Below are 23,332 nucleotides of genomic sequence, written 5' to 3' on the forward strand. Positions count from 1 at the left end.
TTGATGAAAACTTGTGCAGTGCATGATTCAGCAAAGTAACCTGCTATCAGGTGAGATCTTTGTTAATACGTCACTCACTTTCCCCCTTCGTACTTCCTGACTTGCATAGTCTCCCTCCCTTAAGAGTCACGTAGTTGTAGTAGAATGAAGCAGAGGCAAGACTTATTTAATCACTTTGCATTCTTGTCTGCCTTGGAACAGCATGGTCTCTTGGATTCTCCCAAAATCAGGAAGAAAGTATTGAAATGCAGACACCCTGTTCCTACAGCTTGCTCAGTCTGAGGGGAGTCAGTTATCTAGATGTACCAAAAATCTGCTGCAAGCTTCCTCAATATCAGCACTACAGCGAGAGGCATGTGGTCAGAAGATCATTGCCTTGGCAAGCAGTGAGCAATACTAATAGTTCAGTCACCTTCTGACATAGAAGATAACTCAGTTGGACAATCTGATCTATTTGTTATAATCCAGGACATACGGTGTGAGGAAAGAGAGTGGAAGTAGCTTTAGTCAAAGATTTCAAAGAACGTAGGGGAAAAGCATCAGAGTAGGACTTGTAGAGTCGCCTTTTTGGAGTTGGACAGATAATGGGTGGTATGGTTTTCTGATTCAATGCATTTTGTGAGTTAGAAAAACTGGCCAACTGTTCACCGACAAATTTAACACACTGCTTTGTCAATCAGAACCTTTTTAAAAAAAAACAACCTAAATGTAACAAGCTATACTACAATATGAAAAGTGATTTTGAATAAACTTTATTGCAAGTCCATAATACATAACTATTGATTTTTCCTGAATAATGCAGCAAGGAAAGTTAGATGTTCAGTTACAATGGACATACAGGTTTTGCAACAAATATTTCATTGTGTACTTTGGTTAATTGTTACCAGCATGAAGGAAACCTGGGAGATCATAAGATAAACTTAGATGTGTATAAAAGTTTCATATGACAAGCTGCCTTGTATTTTATTGCATTTACAGTGCCTCATCATTCAACAGCAGTGTATTTTCAACAATATGAGTACAATGCCAGAGAGAATAATACATGGAAGCACATTCTGGCCTTTCAATAGTAATTGAAGGTTATATTTTAAGAAGAGTTCTTTAGTAATCACCATCATTGTCATTAAACTGCCAAAAAAAAGGCTGCTCATACTTTATTTCTTTGCAAAAGGCTTGAAAGGTTGAATCATCCCTATGTTTTAACGCCAAGCAATAGCAAAAGCATAGTTTATTTCATGGCCTGGTATCTTTGAGCTGTCATGTAACCTGAAATTTGTTAGTCCTGCACAATTTGCTTAGATTGAAACTATTAGTTTCAAAACAGTCAATTACCCAAACATATCTTGGCAAATTGAAGATTTTTTTAATAAAAACTATGGAGTGTTTATACTATTAGAATAAAAGATACATATAAAACACAAACAATGCTGTACATGCAAATGATTTGATTTTAGACAAGTAGAACTGAAGGGTAAATATTTGACCCTTGTGGCTATTGCTCCCAACAGGCTATTATTGCTGGCGTCACGCTGGGTGACAATTCTTGTGACTGTGGATTCTCAACTTTAACTGCTGGATGTGTTTAAAAGAATGCTATTTACAACATTATTTGAGTCTCGAGGTTATTGAGGTGGAATTTTAAGACTGCAGCCATGAAGTAAGTTTAAAACCCATCCCAGAGTTTTCAGCAAGTTCATAGATTCTTCTTAACGAAAGATCTTGTTTCTTAAAATCATCTATCAAGTCATGATTGCAATTGTGCTTTCTGTTGGGCCTCCACCTAGGCCAGAAAAGAACTCCAGTGCCAGTCGAATGTGAATTGGAATGAAGACATATGCTGTATATAGAACCATTGCCACGATGATGAACAAAACTGAATTGAAAATTGTCTGTTCCCAGGGCTCCAGCACATAACTACATGTGATAAGTAGATATTGGTAATATAGCCAGGCCAGGGTTTCCTTCAAGCCTTTCACATCCATCTCTTTCACTGTGTGGGGGGATATTAACCTATACAAGTAAGAAGAGAATTCAGTTAGGATCAAGGGACAGAGGTATATTGCTCACCAATACTGCTTTAACTCTACACAATCATAAACCATTCCAGGATTAGGCAAATAATCACTGGGAAAAATATGCAAACCAAAAGTACAATGATGGCCTGATGTTTGAATGGAAAACAAAATGTTGGAAATTATAAATGGTTGAAACATTGACTGTTTATTCATTTCCATAGGTGCTGTCAGACCTGCTGAGTTCCTCCAACATTTTGTGTGTGTTGCTGAAAATTATAGATCTATCAGCAATTTTGGAGAAAATCTTTTGAATTGATAATATTTCCATGGGAGAAACTAGACTTTTTCGAGCCTGAGGCTGGTGACCTGATAAGAAGTAGATAACATTATAAGAGGCATAGATAGGATAGATAATCAGTTCTTTTTCCAGGGTGGAAATGTCAAAGATTAGAGGGCATAACTTTTGGGAAAGGGGTGGAAAGCTTAAAGGAGATTTACAAGGCAAGTTTTATTTTTACACAGGGAGTAGCAGATACTTGGAGCAAGCTGTCGGGGAGGTGGAGAAAACAGCAACGGTAGTAACATTTAAGAGGCACATGAATGGCAGGATTTGGATGGACATACATCATTTACATGCAGGTAGAATAACTTCATTTCTGCATTATGGCCAGCACAGTTATGATGGGCTGAAAAGCCTGTTTCTCTGCTGCACTTTCAATGTTCTATGTTCTTAAAGATAGCTCGAAGAGCAATTTTAGTACGTAGCATTTCATTGAGTTTGAAACAATTTCCAGCTGTACTATACCCATTTCGTAGAGCTATTGCACTCCACATTTCGAATGTTAAACGCCAGTTGAGAACAGCCCAATTCTACTAAATATGATACAAGCTGGAAGAATTGAGCTTATAAACAGCCACAAAGAATTCTATGTGGAAAGTAAAATTATTTTCCCTTTAATAAACTAATGCAGTAAATATTGTATTTCACTTTATACTGTAATATTTACATGCATTCCTAGATTGGCAGATTGTCTGCATCCTTCAACCAAAATGGGCAACAATACCAACTTGCAAGCTAAATTTCCACAAATAATACTAACTTTTAAACTACAGATCTTAAATTTTTCCCACCAAACTCAAACCAAGGAAATCATTTGAACCACATTTTAATACTACATGATTTTCATACATTAGAAATCTTTTTGTTATATTTATAATTTTATAACTTTGAGACACTTCATAGTCTGAGGGCTAATCATTACAGGCATTGACAATACCAGTCAATCAACTATAACAACAAGCCTAATAAGCAACACAGCCCATGAATTTAAAATAACACTGGTCAGTTCCTTCCTGTTCGACTTACTGTCCTGTGTTGATGGCAGTTCACTAGTGAACACTCAGTCAGTGAAAGACAAGTCGCAGGTACAGGAGCAAATCATACAGCTTCAAGCTCTTCCATCTTTCAATAAAACCAGAGCTTATCTACTCTAATCTCAACTTTCCCACTGTTCCCTAGAACCCTTGATTTACCTGTTTCCCCACCATCTATCTCAACCAGTCTTCAATGACTCATCCTTTAGAATTTCCTGGGGTAGTGAATGCTAAAGAATCATAACTCACAGAAAGAGGGACTTTCCCTTCCATGTTAAATAGCTGACCCGTCTTTTTAAGTTCTAGATTTCCACAGTAGAAAACCATTTTCCACAATAGGAAAACATCCTATTTGTACCCAGCTGATCAAGTCCACTCAATACTTTTATTCAAATAATTTACTCCTTGTAATTATAAGAAGCTAGAAGTAGTCTTATCTTTCCTCATAAGACTCAGGTTCAGAGTCATTTATCTATCATGTATATCAAAACAATACAGTGAAATGCATTAATTTGTGTTAACAACCAACACAACCCAGGGATGTGCAGGGGATAGCCCACGAGTGTCATCACACTTTCCTGTGCCCATCCAACCATCTCAGAAGCTATTTCCAATGAAATGAACTCTTAAAACAAAGAGACTAATACTCCAATCAGTACTTCAACCATCATCCTGTACACATTTAACAAGCTTTCCAAACTTTTATACTCTATTCTTTTGCAGTGAAGGATCAGCATGGTACAGGCATTATTCACAGAAGAACTGCCACGTATCAACCAACTTATGACAACTTAGTTTACGTATAGTCTCATCTGAAATTTTGTAATGAGACATGAACTCTTATAGAGTGAGGCAACTTGAAATTAAGTCTATTTTCCTGTTTGGTATGTACATTTACAGTACTGCACAAAAGTCTTGGGCACCCTAATTTTTTTTTACATAAACATTGTTTTAGATGGTTATTTTTTTGTTTTCTGCATTAGTATGTCAGTAGAAGAGGTAGTTTTAGATTTCCAAACTAACATTTTCCAAAAAGATTAAATGTTAGAGTTTTTTGTATACTAAAGAAAGTAGCATATTAAATAATAGACCACTTTTCAAATAAAAACTGGATTTGTTTGTGGGTAGATAACCCAGTGCATGACTAAACCAAGGTGCTAACGATCAATGAGTTGAATGAACTAAATTGATTAACTGAAACAGAAATGGGTGTACAAGGAATCACACAGGGCTAAGGACAGCCAAACTAAAAGGTGAGGGTGTGGCACATGTGACAGTTTGACCTTCAAATCATCAATATTTACACCGTGGCAAGAGGGAGCATATCAACAAGACACTAGGTGGTCATCCTGCATCAGCAATGTCTCTCCCAAGCAGAAATTTCACGGCAGACAGGAGTTTTACTGTGTGCTCTCCAAGCTCTTCTAAAGAAACACACAGGAGTGGGCAATGTTGAGGACCAGAAATGCAGCGGCCGCAGTGTAAACTGAGTAAAGCAAATGAGAGATACATCAAACTGTCATTCCTTCTAAATCAGAAGTCCAGCGCTGCTCTCAGCTCTAAACTGAGAGACCATTGGAACCCAAGTACACCTCTCTACAGTCTGGAGAACTCTTGTCAGAAGTGGTCTTCATAGAGGAACTGCTGCCAAAAAGCTATTCTTCTGAAGTGGAAACAAAACCGAGAGACTCACCTACACACAAAAATACAAGGACTGAGGTGCTGAACCATGGCAGCAAGTGCTCTGGACAGACTAGTCAAAATTTGACATTTTTGTTTCAAGCGGGGGCAGTTTGTCTGTAGAAGAACTGGACAGTGCTACATGGATGAGTGTCTGCAGCCAACAGTGAAGCACAGCCGAAGATCCCTGAAGGCTCGGGGCTGCATTTCTTCAAATGGAGTTGGTGATCTGGTCAGAGTTAGTGGAATCCTCAATGCTGAGAAGTACAAGCAGATTCTCATCCATCACACAATGCCATCAGGGAGGTTTCTGATCTCTCCCATCTTCAGCAGGATAATGACTCAAAACACATGGCCAAAGTCATTAGGAACCATCTTCAGCAAAAAGGAAAACAAGGAATTCTGCCATACATGATATTGGCTTCCACAGAGCCCTGATCTCAACATTATCGAGGCTGTCTGGGATTACCTGGAGAGACAGAAGCAAGCGAGATAGCCAAAGTCAGCAGAAGAGCTGTGGCAAGTTCTCCAGGATGCTTGGAACAACCTACCCAGCTACTTAGAAACATAGAAAACCCACAGCACAATACAAGCCCTTCGGCCCACAAAGCTGTGCCGAAAATGTCCTTGCCTTAAAACTACCTAGGCTTACCCATAACCTATTTTTCTAAGCTCCATGTACTTACCCAGGAGTCTGTTAAAAGATCCTATCGTTTCCGCCTTCACCACCGCCGGCAGCAGCCCATTCCACGCACTCACCACTCTGTGTAAAAAAAACTTATGCCTGACCTCTCCTCTGTACCGACTTCCAAGCACCTTATAAAACGTTTCTTATAAAACTGCGCAGCAGTGTGACTAAGAGAACTGAAGTGGTTTTAAAGGCAAAAGGGTGGTCACACCAACTATTGACTTATTTTTTTTACTGATTACTACTCTGTATAGTAATTTTTTGATATTTAGAAACTTCTCATTACTTTTGAAAGTATCTTTGCTCTACAGAATTTTTTTTTACATGTGCTTGAGACTTTTGCACAGCACTGTACATTTCAGGATGTGTATTTAAACACTGCTATGACTATAACATTGCAGAGTTCTGTTTTCAGACTGCAGCATAGTTGACTGGCTGTTGAAAGCAAAGCTCAAAAATGCAAGGGATCACAGTTGCTGGAAAAGAGGCTACCTGAGTGAATTGTAACACATTCCTCTACCTTGATAGATTATTACCCATTAAAAATGGCAGCTGGAATGATACTGCTCTTTAATACTGCACATTTCATCTTGATTGTTACAATGGGCAAGGATAGTTTGACTCCATTTCACCGATTAAAGTGTCCATTAATCGCCAATTCAAGCGTTGAGGAAGATTGAGACATCGAAGCGAATGCCGAAGGCGAGCAAGTGTTCAGCACCAAATTCCTTCCTTCTGATTGCTGCCGGAGGAGTCTCTGAGTGGTCTGTTGCTGTGTGGCTTGCTGAGGCAGGCAGGTAGGCCTCTACGTGTGTGTCTCACTTCATCGACGAAGTAAGTTTTACTGTGGTTCTGCGTTATGGATCGGACTATTACATTTATAGACTGTCGACTTGCTCAGACTGATGGTTTTAATATACTGTGTTTTTCGACCATTTCCTTCCATTTTGTTGTGTGGGGGGGGGAGGATGGTTTGGGGGTGGGTGGTGTTCGATGTTCTTGTTCCATTTTGTGTGGGGAGAGGGAGGTCTGGGGGTTGTTCACCAGGATGCCTTTTTATTTTTTGCTGGGGTGGGTTTGATGCTTCTCTCTGAAAGACTTTCATATTCCTTCTTTGTTTTGTGGCTGTCTGGAGGAGATAAATCCCAAAATATCTATACATGATGTACTTTGATAATAAATTAACCTTTTGATAGTTGTGTCCATTTACCAAAATGTTATGTCACATGTAAAGCACAGATGTGTAAATATGATCTATAAAAGAAAATAGAAGCAGAAGTATACAATACACATATCTCATGCTCGAAGGGCAGCACGCTCAGCCCCCTCAAGCATGCACCAGCATTAATTATAATCACAGCTGATCAGCCCTAGCTCTCAATGTCTTCTCTCTGCCAACTTACCCCAATTTTTCCAAAAAATGATCTACCTCCATTTTAAATAATTCTAGTGAACTAGCCTCCACAATTCATTGCTATTAGGGAGGGAATTCCAGGAATCTGACTCAGTGAGGGTAAAGGTACGGCAACATATTTCCACATCAGGACGGTATGTGGCTTGGAGGATGGTGGTGGTGAGGCAGAGATTTCCAGAGATTCACCACGCCCAGTGAGAAGAAATATCTATGTACATCTATTTTAAAAGATGGAATCTTTAGCGAGAAACATGTTCTCTCATTTGAGAGTCTCCCACCAGTGAGATCACCTTGACAACTACCATGTTACCACTCGAAACTTATGTTTCAATAAGATCATGCCTTATTCTTCTACACTACAAAGCATTTGTGTGACCCAACCCGCCTAGCCTTTCTTCATGGTAAAATCTTCTCATTCCAGAGGTTGGCTTGGTGAATATCTTTTGGACTCCTGCCAATGGAATAATATGCGTTCGTTGTAAGGGAACCAGAACTGCGCACAGTACTCCAAGTGTGGCCTCAACATCACACAGTATAATTGTAACAAAACTTCCTCATTTCTAAATGTGACACAGGGCAACATGGTAGTGCAGCAGTTAGCATAATGTTATTATAGTGTCCAGTGTTTCAGGTTGAATTCCTCGCACTGCCTGTAAGGAGTTTGTACGTTCTCCCCATGACTATCCATCTGAATAATTAGTAGATTATTCTGATAATTTGTGGCAGGGTATTCAACAATCACTGTACAGTTTTCCATTAAAAACAGATAATTAGTATTATAGAGACACAGAACCAAGGAAATGGAATGTTGTTGGACCAGGAGCCAATGTATTGGTAGCATGGCAACTTAATACATTGAGTAACATCCAACATTACTGATAATTGAATCACATGTTTGAATCTAGCATGGCATTTAGCCAAATTAATTAGAATAATCTTGTAATAAATACTTTCTTTTATAGAGTGCCAATAAAAAAGTGAAACTATTGTTATTAACAACCACCCAGCTCGCCAGAGTACTTAATGGAAGAAAAGCCACATTTACCCCAAATGGACTACTATGGAACTTCAGATCTACTAATGGAATTAACTCTTAAATGCACTCGAAAATTCCTGTTGGCAACTCACTTCAAAGGGTAAAAAGGGATAGCCAATATCTCCAGGCTTTGTCAACAAAAGAGTAAGAATGGATTTTGTGCATGTTATGATGAATTCATATTTTATGACCGGCATCTTAGATGAGCTCATATCTTATCCTGAAGTTTGTGTAAGTATGTGCTAGGTGGGATTTAGAGGGCTATGCTCCAGGTGTAGGTCGATGGGACTGGGCAGAATAATAGTTCAGCACAGATTAGTTGGGCCAAATGGTCTGTTTTGTGCTGCAGGCCTCTATGACTAAGCCAAGAGAAATTAATGAAGCCAAGTAGCGCATGGATATGCATTTCAGAAGCTTTAGTAGGCAGACTTCATGGATACAGGAGGTTCAGTTCAAGACCAAATAGGGTGCAGCAGTTTGTAAACAGTCTGCTTTAGGCTTAATTTAATGGTTGGACAGGACAGAATCAAAAATGAGGATTGGACTTTCTTGAAGATTGATTGTATGTCAAAGACTATGAAAGTATATCTGCAGAGACACTGATGAAAGGTACTTAATAAAAAATTGTAACTAAACCTTTTAGCCATGATAGACAGGTAAAAGAGAAGCTGATGAAATTTGCATCATTTGTAGACTATTGGGGTACAGTTAAATGCTACTGTGAAATTAAGAAGAATTTCTCCTCTTTCTTCTTAATTTCACAGTTGCATTTAACTGTACCCCAAAGGTCTACAAATGATGGAGATTTATATAGTCTCATGCCACTTTCAGCACTGTGGCAGATCAGCGACCTGGCTGGAGGTTCACATATGGGATTATTGACACAAAAAACAGCCATGATTTGGGAAAGAATTCAGAGAGTTGAAAAGAGACAGGCAGTTTGTAGTACAAGAGACCAAATGGTGGTGATAGTTGAAATTTGAAAGGGACCAGGCCAATATCCTTATAAAAGGAAATACTTATAGTGCTCTAGTGCTATTTTGAGGGATAGGACGAGTTTAGGATGATGGTCAGTAGGGAAGAAAATAAAAACAGGTAATGTTGCTTTTGGTGTAATTTTGCAAGTATGAGCAAGTTCACCAGCTTACCACTAGTGTCCTGCCAAATATGGCACCATTTTCAAACATGCACCTGCAGGGTGGATATCTTTTGAGTCTGTCTTGATGACTGTATAGCTGGCTGCTTTTGTTTATGGCCTCTTTATGATTCAGATGCCTAAAACTGCATGCAACATTGTAACTGCAGACTGATAACCTGATTGCATTCATGCTTTTGTACTCAGTGCCTCCAAATAAAAAGGTCTTTCATTTTTACCATTTCTTTCTATTCCATTTATAACTGTGGCACTATAGCACTCTGACTTCCAAAGATTTTTCAACATTCTCGCCCATTCTGCAAATTGAATCTGTCACTTGCAGCCTTTTCAATCTGAAGCATAATTTATCACCCTTCTCAACAATATCAGTAACCATTTTTGACATCTCCAGGCTTACTTAAATAAGTGCCCCTGGTCCAGATACCTGGTCAAGTCGTTCCAGCTTGACAAAATATGGGACAACCATTCAAGCCTCACTAAGTCAGACAAAATTTAAATGACTTTTTTTAAAAAAACATAACATTGGTGGTCCTTGTTAAAAATCATTTCAGTCCTGAAGTTGACCTTTGGCAAATGACACAAGCCACAATTCAGCCAAAGTGATTTGATTTTAGAAATTGGCATACGCTTCAGCCTTAATGAATACCGATTTCAGAACATTCTCCTGCTTCAGTGCGATGGCTTATACTGGTCTTCATTGCTTTTAGGAACATCAGATAGGTACACGAAACGGCATTAGACCAATTTAAATATACAAGGAGTCGTCCGGAGCCCATTTAAGACCCCTTTGCGCACACTATCTGCATTTTCTCTTCCAGTCTGCAGCAGTCCGCAAGGGAAATGACAAGGTAAGATCTTGTATTTAAAAAAAACCATCCTCGTCCTTTTGTCAATCAGGAAGCAACGAGTTTGGCCCCGCCAGCTTCAGAACAGCACTGTGATATACTGCTGGCTGCACTTCACCCTGCTGCAGTCCTCCCCTCCCTCTGCAGCATCTATTGATGCTCCCTTTGAACGCAGGCTCTCCACTCTCTTTTTCTCTTTCATCAGTAGCGCACCGGCTCTCTGTTCCCGTTTGCACCCCCCCCCCCCCAGCTCCTCTCGTTCTCGCCCCCCACCCCCGTTCCCGGCTACTGATGCCGTTCCCACTCACCGCACTCTGCTATTGTCGCTGCAGAAAATGCCAAACCACACATCCACCGTCTCTCCAATTTCCCCTTAACCACCACCCCTCCCCCGGGTTCGGGGATGTCCCCGCTTCTAGCCAAAAGGTACTCCAAATCCTGCGGGTGCACATCTGGCCATCCCAGTCCCTCCTACATACCCGAGCTCCAGCCAGTGTCAGGCGGACGTACTCTCCCGACTGCAGCCCCTGCCACTCCACGTGCACTGGTTCCGGTAGCTGGATGCTCCTGCACCGCGCAATTTAAAAGGCCTCTGCTTTCATGGGCGTATGGGACCTTTTAAAGTCAAATCCCGATTTATCCGGTATCGTCAGGTTTAACACCGATGCTCCAGGGCAAGTCTTCAGTTGGCAGCAAGTTATTGATATATGCTGCCGTTTAAGAACACCTCGACTCTCTGATCAATTATCAGATCTTTACAACAATGTGACTGTCCGACCTGTCAATGTTTACCAAGAAATAGGAGCACTTTGCCAAAATGAAATTGAAACAAAATATTATTTACTCTAAAGAGAATACACAAATAAAATTCTGAACCATTTAAATATAGAATGACATCAATCAAAGGCTGTTAACATAAACTCTTGGTTCAAATAATGCAGAAATGTTGCTCTCAATGATACCCTTAAAAATCAAACTTTGTTCAGTCATGGTCTTCTGTCTTTGGATACGATTATGGGATTAAGTGGGTAGTGATAGCCATGGGTTGTGAGAAAGCAGAGAACAGTGAAGAGCTGTTGTACCAAAGGAAGAGAATAATTTATTCCAGTGCCTCAAAGGCTAGTGCTCAGAGCACTAATGCACAGTAGTTTGATCTGCTAGATTTACATTTGTAACCTGGTGGGTTCAGGACTCCTAAATGAAGGTGGAAGACATTTTTCCACTCAGCTTGATTGTTACTGATCAAATACTGTATACTGGGGAGACCCAATGTAGATTGGGGAGACCGGACCTAGATTGGGAAACCCCTTCACTGACACCTATGCTCATGTGCCGGAAAAAGAGGGATCTTCCGGTGGCCACCTATTTCAATTCTACTTTCCATTTGCATTTTAACATGCCATTCCAACTGCCATGATGAGGCCACACACAGGTTGGAGGAGCAAAACCTTGTATTCTGTCTGGGTAGCCTCCAACCTGATGTCATGAACATCAATTTCTGAAACTTCCGGTAATTGTCCTCTGCACCCACCCCCCACCTTCACCATTCCCCATTCCTGCTTCCCTCTCTCCCTTTCTCTGCTTACTTGCCCATCAGCTCCCTCTGGTACTCCTCCCTCTTCCCTTTCTTCCATGGCCTCCTATCAGATTATCCCTTCCCCTGCCCTTTATCTCTTTCACCAATTGAATTCCTAGCTCTTTACTTCACCGGTCCATCTCTCCCAGTCCTTCTACCTTGTGCTTCTTCCTCCCCTCACCCACCTTCTTATTCTGATTTTGCTTCTCTTTTCTTCCAGTCCTGAAGAAGGGTCTTAGCCCAAACCGCTATTTCCTTTTTTCCATGGATGCTACCTGGACTGCTGAGTTCATCCAGCATTTTGAGTGTATTACTATAATCAAATAATGGCACCTGATTTGAGTTCAGTGGGGAGTTATCCTGCTCATGGACTGTTTGTTCCACTCCCATCAGGAAGGAGGCTATGTAGCAGCCACATTGGGAACACCAGACTTTAAAAAAGTTACTTTCCCCAAGTAGTAAGACTGATCAGTACTTCCAACCACTGACCCACCTCTGCATATCACCCTACTTACAATGTCCTGTCAGAGTTAACTTATTTACAGACACATCGATGCTTAGCATGGACCTACAATAAATCTATGTATATAAACTATCTTATGTATTTACATTTATTGTGTTTTTTATTACAGTGTTCTTTATTTTGTGTTTCTTTTTGTGCTGCATTGGATCTGAAGTAAGAATTATTTTGTTTTGCTTTACACTTGTGTATTAGAAATGATGATAAATAATTTTGAATCTTGAATCTTGAGGTACATAGTACTTCTGTATTATTATTTTGGCTGTGTAACCTGTTCTGTTTCAACAGCGTTTTGACAATGAAAACCCATTTCATGATCAACATTGATAAGTGGGAAATATCACAAGTATTCTCTATCAATGATGCCTTTGTCAACTGGTAAACTTCCCAGGATAGCTTAACCTCACTCTCAAAGCATTTCTGAGGTGGATCTTATCAGTTTCACTCAGAAAGACTCTAAAATGCATTGGACTACACCATTCAGCTGGGAATTGGTACCTCAGTAAAAGATTCTGCATATGGCCCTGTTCAAAGTAAGTCTTGATTTGAGAACAAGCATTAAAAACAGAAAAAAACCCAAGTGCATGGGAAACAGAGTTAATGTTTCGTCGTAAGTGTTCTGATGTTCCTTGACCTGCAGTTTTAACCCTGTTTCACTTTCCACAATGAGGGTTTTCAACATTTTTGCTTTTATTTAACTTTTCATGTTCACTTCAAATTTTGCCTTTTAAAAATGTTTTATATATAATTATGAGACATAACCAGGGTAGGTATACTTTTCTCCCCCAAGAGGCGAAATGTTAACTAGTGGATGCCGCAGGTTTAAGGAGAGGGAAGGAAATCTTAAGGTGATTTTAGAGGCAAGGCTCTTTATACAGGGAGTTGTATATACTTGGATTGGGGGCAGCTGTAGAAGTGGATACAACAGCAAGATTACATCAACAGGTTGAGAACTGAGGGATACAGGCCATATGCAGGCAAATGGGATAAGTTTAATTTGGCATCATGTTTAGAGTAAGCATTATGGGTTAAAGCATTAGTTCCCGTTTTGTACTTTCTACGTTCAGATGCCCAATAATTATTTCTAATTCCTTTTGAAACCAGGCACCTGGTTAGATGTTGGTGAATAAGACTCTGGTGTAGTTGGCATGGTTTCATTTTGCAGGTGAGACAAAGATTGCAAACAGTTAGAATAGCAGATTTTTAGGAGGATATATATGTAGACTGGAGAAATACTTAGCATATTTTACCATGCTATTTAAATTGTAGGATGTTATGAAATAGAAAAAAAATCTTAATGATGCCTTGATCAAGAATATTGGCAATGAATATGTTTACTTAGTTTTATTCTAACAATTTCAACTTAATTAAAAATATACTTAGTGACCAAGCTAAGTCTGGGAACCTTTGTAGTTTGCAACTGCAACCTTATACATTTTCAGAATTGTTGCAATGAAATATAAAAAACACTCAACAAAAGCAACTTAATCTTACATCAATTCAAATGGCAAACCATGATTCCTGTAATTGCATCAAAACTACAAGTCCATCAAGACCATTCTATATTAGACTGTTACCATGCCACCAAAATGGTATTTGTTCAGTAAACTTAATCCTGCTCTCAATTAAATAGGTGGTGCAGCAATGGGAATGAACTATTTTAACAATGCTATGTAGGGTCTTACTGGAACATCACAAAAGCTTCAGCGATTTACTCAACAATGTGGAAAATTACCCTGTTCACAAAAAGAAGTAGAAATTCAATCCAATTAATTGCCAAGCAATCAGTCCACTCTTAGTCATCAGTTTAGTGCTAGAAGGCATCTTCAACAATTATGAAAAGGGAGATTTAGTCACTGATGATCAGTCTACTCATGGTCAGGACCACTCAGCTCGAAACCTCATTATAGCCTTGATGAGCGAGCTGAACTCTAGAGGTGAAGTGTGAATGAATGCACTTGATATTAAGGCAGTATTCCACCTCACAGGGAATTAAGTATTCCCAGTAAAAGAAAAGACAATTGGTATGAAAACTCTCCAGTGGCTAGAGTCATTCCTTGTACAAGAAATCAGCTCAGAACCAGGGTGTGCTGTGGTGAGGGACACTCATCCTGACATTCAAAGTCTTTCCTACATCTTCAATGCAGAATAAGGAATGTGTCTGAATAATCTTCACTTGTTTGGATGGACACTGAATATCAATGCCATGCAGAGCAAAGCCCCCAAGCCGTCACCCAAAGCATTAATTACGTATACAACCAGCGCACAGAGACTATCATGGTAACATCTATAAAATGGATTGTGTTTACTTTTTTAAAATTGCCTTGATAGCATCTCCAAAACCTTCTGTAAAGAATAAAAAGGGCAGTAGGTTTACTGAAGCTGCAGCTTCACCTCCATATTCCTTTCCCAGTTGTATATCACCCTGACTTGGAAATGTTTTGATATTTATTCATTGTTGTTAGATCTAAATATTGGAACTGCCTTCCTAAAAACCGTGGGAGGACTTCTGTCAAAAGAATTAGGTACCACCTTTTGTAAGACTGCTCAATTTATGCCATACATTGCTCAGCTTTCTGCCTCATCAGGTTAATAGGTGAGTAAGGATTAGAGAGTAAAGATCAGATCAAGTTGACTGATGGCAGAAGATTGTTTTATTTTCACATACACATAATTGGTTAGGAAGAAATTTGATGAGATTTGTGAATGAATAAAACAAAGTTATTTAAGTCTTTAATTTACTTTTTCTATTAATTAAACATACAACAGTGTAAAATTGTATTCTGAAATTCTGGTGAAGAGATAACTGAGAGTTACTCTTGGAACTGTTGAATTTATGTTGTAATATGAGATATTTACCCAAACACGAGCAAAATGATTGTAGTTGAAGAAAATGAAACTCTTCTGGTTTAACCAATTTTTGAATTAAATTGTCAGCAATGTTGATCAATTCTGCTCCCATTTGATTGGACTGGCCACATACAGGAGCTGTTCTGTTTGAATGAAGCTATTTTTTCCTAGCAACAGTGCTTTTGGGCCTCCTGAAAGCTTTGGCAAATTGGAAACCCTGTGGTGGAATTTCATAGCATACTGTACTGTCTTCACAAAATTCTCCTAAACCATTGGTAAGATAGGTAAATAAATGTCAGGGATTGATGCAGGATCTCAACCCAAAACATGGACAACTCCTTTCCTCCCACTGATGCTGCATGACCTGCTAAGTTCCTCTAGTGCAATGTTTGTTGCTTCTAATTCTGGTATCTGCAGTCTCTTACAACTTCAAATAAATATTTGTGTTAGCTCACATTTTTAGCACTGAAGTTCCAATTGGCACACCATATCATCTGCATGACTACCAGCAGGCTCCTGATACTACTCCAAGATTGTGGTTTGCGGATCACATTTAATTTTATAGATACTTTTAAAGTTGATGGTATAGTTGATGGTGAAATGTGTTATTCAAGAGTGCAATGGGATCTTAATCAATTGGGCCAGTGGCTTTTAATTGAGAGAAATGGAAGGTATCGCACTTTGGTAAGGCAAAGCAGAGCAAGGCCCTGGGAAATACAGTATTGTAGAACAAAGAGACTTAGGGGTATGGGTAAATAGATCCTTGAAATGATAACACAGGTTGACAGGGTGGTGAAGAAGGCATTCGGCACATTTGAATACAGGAGTTGAGATGTCATGTTACAGCTGTACAAGATGTTAGTAAGCCCACATTTGAATACAGTTGTGGCTGACCTGCTATGGGAAAGATATTATTAAACTAGAGAGAATACGAAAGAGGTTTCCAAAAATTTACTGGGATTGAAGGGTTTGGGTTATATGGAGAGGTTGGGTTAGCTAAGACATTTTTCCCTGGCGTGTAGGAGCTGAGTAATGATCTTATAGAGATCTATGAAATCAGGAGGGGTGTATATAAGGTGAATAGCAAGTCTTTAGTTGCAGGGTAGGGAAGTCCAAAGCTAGAGGGCTTGGGTTTAAAGTGATGCGAGGAAGATGTGAAAGGGGAATGACAGGCATCATTTTCATACAGAGGGTGGCAAGGATATGAAATAAGCTGTCAAAGGAAATGGTAAACTATGTACAACTATGACATTTTAAAGGCCTATGGACAGGGACATTGTTAAGAAAGGTTAAGAGGGATATGGGCCAAATGCGGGAAAATGGGACAAGTTCAGCTAGGCAATGTGGTCAGTGTGGACAAGTTGGGAAGAAGAACCCTTGTCCCTGCTGTATAGCCCCATGACTTTATGACTAAGCTATACTATGATAAAATTCAAGGACGACAAATTAGGGCTTTAAGTGAGTAAAGGAGGATGTTAAGTACAGACTCACAAAGTTGGTAAGATCATCACATCAAGTAAGCTATTTAATCATCGCAGTGTTTATACATCAGATAAGCCTCCTGCCCCTTTAATTGTAGTTTTCCTCACTGAATGACCCTATATCATGTAAGCACCAAGCCTTTAATTTGAAAATGTTTATGTCAAATGCTTTAACCTTGTCACTTGTTGGTAATTTTTACATTTTTACTGGTTGCTGCCTACAGAAATCCCTCCTAACTTCTTTGTATACTGATTTTATGGTTTTATGTTGTCCATATCCTTCAGACTCTCCCTGAGTTTCTGTTTCTCGGTATTAGCTCCAGTGAATTTGCTTAGTTTTGAAGATTTGCACTTGCTTTTCCTGAGTTCAGGCAGATGAGCTCCAGGACAAATTTTCCCAATGTTTGCTTCCTCACACTTCTAACTGGATCATTAACGAACAACCTTACACTTAAGGTGATTGAGAGGGTAAAGCAGGAATGCATTGCTCAGCTGTTTGTTGTTACAGAACAGGTGGAAGTATAGAAATTTTCCTTTGGTTTAGGTATAATAGCAGATGTCAGAAACTGTATACCAGAATTTATGTGTGCAAGAAGGTAATAACTGCAAAATGTCCAATATGACAAATTTATCAACAATAAACCACATTGCTTTTAAAAACTCCTAAAAATCCTCTACAGGAGTCAGAGAGGCCCATCTGGGAAGATGCTAAACTAACCTAGCAAAACCAACCAAGCGATCTGAGTCATTTATGCTTGAGCTGGTCTAAGCCGCAGAGATGATCTAAAAGGTAATGAGCCTTCAAGAGAATCTAGTATTTGAAAATCAACCCATCGAAGAAAGATTTAAGTTTAGGTAGGATTTGCATGCTCTGCACAATATTTTCTGTTAAAAGTGATAAACAGAGAATTATTCTGGGTGTTCTGTCACAGTTTGTCTAAATTCTTGATCTAGTCTCTATTGTACTCATTATTATTAATTTCTAAGTTCCAGCCCAATGTCTTGTGTTAACAATTGTTCAGATAAATTTAACTGTAATTGATTTAATGAAATACAATGATATTTTACTTAATTCAAATGCTATCTCATTTGAATTAAGCTGAATTTGCAATCTCAGATATGTTGATTGAAGTGGTTGGAATGGCTTATCATAGTGAAGCAGCAGTTCCATCCAGACCTGGGGGACTCTCCATGTGGTGTTTGCATGTTCTCCTTGTAATCGCGTGAGTGTTCCAAAGGTATGCTGGTGAGTTAAATGGCTCCTGTAAATTATCATTTGCAATAGGTGTAAGAATCAAAGGAGAATGGGTGGGCACATTAGAGAGAATAAATTGTAAATGCATTAGGAAAATACAGAGAAGAAAATGGGATGGATCAGATTGTTTTGCTGGGAGCCAGCATGGATCTGATGGGTTGATTGGCATCCTGTGTTATACATGTGGGTTCTGTTCTAATTATAGACATAGAACCACATGTGTGCATCCTTGATGGCAACCATAGCCTAGACACTTTTCTCAGGAGTGAGAACATGCTGCCAACTTTGGCAATATAATGGCAAGAATCCCAATGCAGCCTCTGTAAAGCTTTACAAACAATTTTCCTTCACAAATGCAAACTTATTGTCACAACCATGGATTTGGCAGCGCAACAGATGTGGCAATTGTGCTCGTGAATATGCACGTGCCAGCTAATTATCATTTCATTGTGATAGTATTTAACTCCATTCTTTCCGTTGTACTGCTTGTCGAGACTTGAACCCTTCGCTGCCTGCTTGCATTCAGCCTTGCCTGAGAAATTGGACTCTCGAGCCAACTGACTCTGAAGGCTAGCGATATTCATTTTATGTTTAGTTATTCCTTTCAGCCGCAGTGTAGGCTTTGTTTTCTATTTGAGAGTTTTAGTTAACGGCCCTGTTTGGCCTAGCATTTATTGTTTTCTTTTCCCTCTAACTCTATTCGCATTAAAGTCTGTGAACTATCAACCCGCTTCAGTGTCTCTCACTCTCTGCACTTGGGCCATATCCAAATCTGGTGAAACTTATAGCCATCCAGAAATGCAGGATCAGAACCAGGAAAAGGATCAATGGCATAGTGGAAAATGGTTAAAAGGAGAAAGGGCTTTATCACCAAGGATGCTCTTGAAGAAGTTAGTCTGCAGTCAGTCCCTGGTTCCACAAATAAGTACTTGCATTTATACAGCACACAAGATTTCCCAAAATGTTTTATTGCTGACTGGTGGATCCAGGCTTTCTTTTGTGAGCTTATGTCACATTATGAATAACTGATAGTTCTCAAATAAACCTAGTCAAAGGAAGTAGACTACAAAAATGGTAAGTTTATATTTATGTTACACCTATCATAATTTTGGGCTTCCTTAAATTGCTTTATCTAAATTTCCTTCTGAACTATAATGGAAGAAATATTGCAAACTTTTATTTGCACAGCCAACTGCCACAAACAGAGATGTAAGGACCAGTAATCTGTTTTATGTTTATATTGACTGACAGTTAATATTATCCAGGACTCAAAGAAAAACTTCCTTGCTCTTCTTTGAAACAGCACTGTGGTTGTTGAGCAGGTGAGTAGTGCCTTGGTTTAATACTTGTTTGGAAGAGAAAGTGGATCATTCCCTTGACCCGGCACTGTAGTCTGTGTCTGGAGTTTCCAGAGCCTTAAAACCAGAACCTTCTGGCTCAAGTGGGAGTGCACCCACTGAATGCTGGAAGAAGTTGACGATGAACAAGCCTAGTAAACAGCAAAGGTTATCAAGCAACAGCACAATATTTAAGAACACAGAACATGGAACTTTTCTCTGCAGGTGCTTCCAATATGATGAAAATGGACGAAGTAATGGGAAGCTTAGTACTGGGGCTACCACAAGAAGGCAATACTGGTGGCTCCAATTATGGATAAAACAACCATATATGGTATAGATATCATTAAAATACCACTCCTGCAATGGTGAAACTATTTAATGGGGCAGTTATTAGCATCTTCATTTTGGCTTCTGAAAGGCGTTCTTTGCATGCTGAGGGAATGCAATGACCTGTTCAACAAGATGTTTATGAACTCTTACACTTATCTAAAGACCAAGTAGTTATATTACTTCATTAAAAAGGTTTAAATAAGATGTCTACTAGGTCTTACTCTGTCAACATAAATCAGCAGGTTATGTATATGAATTACCTGCCTTTCTGTGACCAATAGAAAATGGAAGAAAAACAGAATAAAAAACAATTCCAGGTGGTCATAAATCTGGAATAAAACAGATAATGTTGGGAAAAACGTAGAAGGTCAGAAATGAAAGAGGAACAGTCAACGGTTTAGGTTCCTCTAACAGAATCAATATGTCAGCTCCATTAGCTTAGATAAGTTACATAATTTACTGGACAGAAAATGTTTTCAAAAGTGTTGCTTCCTCAGAATATTTTTTGATGATGATAGACCACTTGGAGCTGAACTCAAATATAATTTCAGACTACTTGTATTACGTAGGAATTTGGAAAAATAAATGAACTTTTATTGAATATTATGCGTTACTTGCATAATGGTGATGACGCTTTGCAAAAGTTCAATTAAACTAAAAATGTTTTGTTGATGATTTTCCTTTTTACTGGGTGTCTGAGGATTCTCGCTTAAACGTCCAACAATAATCAGCCATCACTGATGGATTCCAGTTGCCCTGATACTGTTTTTCCATGACCACAATGTCCTGCTGAAACCTTTCACAATGCTCATCACTGACAGCACAAAAGATTTTCAGGGAAGAAGTCTAAATGGGAATGCAGAAAATGAATCTTTAGTGACATATTGCACTTCATGGTTTTGTGTGCTTGTAGCACATTGTCATCTAGTTGCACATAGCTTGGTGCTCTCTAGCTGCAAGAAACTTTTTGGCAACGTGAATAGATGCTGCCTGAATTGTTGAGTTTCTCTTGCATTTTGTGTGTTGCTCAATATTACCAACATCGGTAGAGTATCTTGTGTTTGTGATCTTGAAGAATATTTGACTTGTTTTCCCAGATCATGCTCAGCAAAACACTGGACAAAGCAAACACTGCCAGTTTCCAATTTGAGTATAAACAGAAACGTGGCTATTTTCGTTAACAAGCACTTTCACTTCATCTTGAAGACAATCCAAGCAAGGATACAAGCAGGAGAAGATCTGCAGATGCTGGAAACCCAAGCAACATACACACAAAATGCTGGAGGAACTTAGCAGGTCAGCCGGCATCTATGGGAAAGAGTAAACAGTTGACGCTTCAGGCTGAGATCCTTCATTAGGACTAGAAAAAAGATGAGTAGTCAGAGTCATTACCTAATGTTTCCATAGCGCACCTTAATTCTTCCTAAATATAAATGGACACCACAGTGGACTTCTAGGTTGCACCATCTATCTCAAGATGAATGGGATTTCAATGAATATGGGACATCTAGAATTACGTACCTACCTAGAATTATGGGATTGTAACGGACTAAATCTCAAATAACAATCAACTGGAGTATAGTAAGGAGACAGAAAACCTAATTGAATGATTTCTAACATTTGCCCTAGTCCAACCAAGAAAACTCACCTCTGCCTCTACTTCCTCAGAAGGCAAAAGAAATTAGCCATGTTCCCTTTGACCCTCACCAATTTTTATCCACGCACTATAGAAAACATCCTATTTGGATACATAACAGCTTAGTATGGCAGCTGCTCTGCCCTTGACCATAAGAAACTGCAGAGAATTGTGGGCACAGGTCAGCACATCATAGCCTCCTTTCCATGCCTAGTTAAAGCAGCAAACGTAATGAATGACCTCACCCATCCCAGACATTTCCTCTTCTCCCTTCTCTTGTGAGGCATAAGATACAAAAGCCTGATCGCATGCTCTAACAGTCTCAAGGAGAGCCTCTTACCCACTGCTATATGATCATTGAATGGTCCTCTAGTATGATAAGATGGCCTCTTGATCTCACAGTCTACCTTGTACCTTATTGTCAACCTGCACTGTACCTTGCCTATAACTATAACACTATTCTGTATACTGTTATTGTCTTCCTTGTCCTACCTCAATGCCCTGTTTTAATGAGATGATCTGTATAGACAGTATGCAAAACCAGTTTCTCACTAACTTTAATACATGTGACAACAATAAACCAATTTATCAATTTGCCAGTTTAAATTTTACATGAACAATTTTTATGCTGGAGAATGCACTTGAATAACTAATCAAAATTAAACAAAAATTACTCTAAGATGATTTATGTCCTATTTTAGATACTCATTTCTCAAACTGTTATGTACCAATTAATCCCATATCTTAATTGCCTATCTTCCTTCTTGGCCCAGCTCACTCATTATGAAGGTTAAAATGTTACTCCAACATTCCAGTGTTACTTTATATAATATACCAGTCCTTAGGAAGCTTTTTACTGTCCTTCAGTGTTTAAAGTACTACACCCACTGAAGGACAGAAAAAATGGTTGAACAGGAATTGCAGCACCAATAAATGAGTTCTCATTAGCTGTCATAAATTAAGTATTTCTGAAGTAGAGTCTCAGATCTGAAAGGTTAATGGTTTCTCTTTTCCACAGATGTTACGATCTGTACTTCCACCATTTTCTATTTTTATAAACTAAGTAGGTTGTTAACAGTGAAACTCAAGAAGCTCTTATTAATATCATTGGTTCCTTATCAATAAGGAACCAATGTATGGAAAGGTCCTAGCATTTATCTTGTGATATGGGCAGAACAGTGGCATCCATTAAAAATTCAGGATACAGATCAATTTAAGATCCAAAGGAGATCACCAAGAAAGTTATGCATTCTCTTATAATTTCAAAGTGTCAGGCAAATTCCCACCTCCTACCAGCCTCCATGATTTGCCAGCCACTCCCAAGAGGTGTGGTTGTTAGTCTTAGAGTCGGTTAAGTACATTCTAGCAGTAATATAGCACTTAATGTACAGGGCAGCAACCAGATCCAGTTTAGTCACATTCCATCTGATGTTGTTCTTTCATTAGATTGCTTTGCTAAACAACACACACATAAACTTCTGTGGGATCTCAGCAGGTCAGGCAGAATCCATGGACGGAAATCAACATTCAATGTTTCGGGCTGACACCCTTCATTAGAACTTTTCTCTTTATAGATGCTGCCTTATCTGTTGGATTCCTCCCGGATTTGTTCATGTTGCTCAAGATTTTCAGCATCTGCAGAACCTCTTTTTGTCTTCTTTGCTGATTATTTTTAAGAGGAGATTATTGTCATATTCTTATACTATGAAATAAAAGAATTTAATAATAACTTCCAAAGGATTTTCATGGAAAATCATGGTAAAGGGATGTTGGTAAGATATTTATGAGGTGAAAATGTGGACTTATATCCCATATCAGTCTTCAACTAATAGGAACTAACCATGTATTAACATCGTAAGCTGAGATGGAGATGAGATGGCATGGGAGTAACAAAAAATGAACTGCTGGAGGAACTCAGCAGCTCAGACAGCCGTGCAGGGAAATGGACAGAGGAAGATAATCTAGTCTCTTTGAGGCAAAAAGGAACTTGAAGACTAAGCTTTTGAAGGCAGTGCCCAACTCAGTGCTAATGTTTGTTCCCTATTATATTCTATTTCTAGAATTATGGAAAAAAATCAAGCTAAAATACCACTGATGATACATGTGACGATGACTTCTTAATAGATTCATGTCCAG

At 39.0% G+C, this 23,332-nt stretch overlaps 1 protein-coding gene across 9 annotated transcripts in view; it reads right to left on the reverse strand.

The window, feature by feature from the left end:
- Positions 1–749: 749 nt before the first annotated feature.
- sptssb (serine palmitoyltransferase, small subunit B) overlaps positions 750–23,332 on the reverse strand; it is a 33,753-nt gene continuing 11,170 nt past the window's right edge. For 6 of the 9 annotated variants that reach the window (XM_073038614.1, XM_073038602.1, XM_073038644.1 and 3 more), the window contains one exon: positions 750–2,010. In XM_073038614.1, coding sequence (XP_072894715.1) covers positions 1,740–1,982 — 243 coding nt within the window. In that variant the 5' untranslated portion in view covers positions 1,983–2,010 and the 3' untranslated portion in view covers positions 750–1,739. Of the gene's footprint in view, positions 2,011–5,755; positions 5,776–10,516; positions 10,666–10,687; positions 10,925–23,332 lie in introns of those variants that run through there. The other 3 variants (XM_073038621.1, XM_073038638.1, XM_073038656.1) reach the window with 3 other exon arrangements.

This window comes from Hemitrygon akajei, chromosome 3, assembly GCF_048418815.1.
Source record: "Hemitrygon akajei chromosome 3, sHemAka1.3, whole genome shotgun sequence".
Taxonomy (NCBI): domain Eukaryota; kingdom Metazoa; phylum Chordata; class Chondrichthyes; order Myliobatiformes; family Dasyatidae; genus Hemitrygon; species Hemitrygon akajei.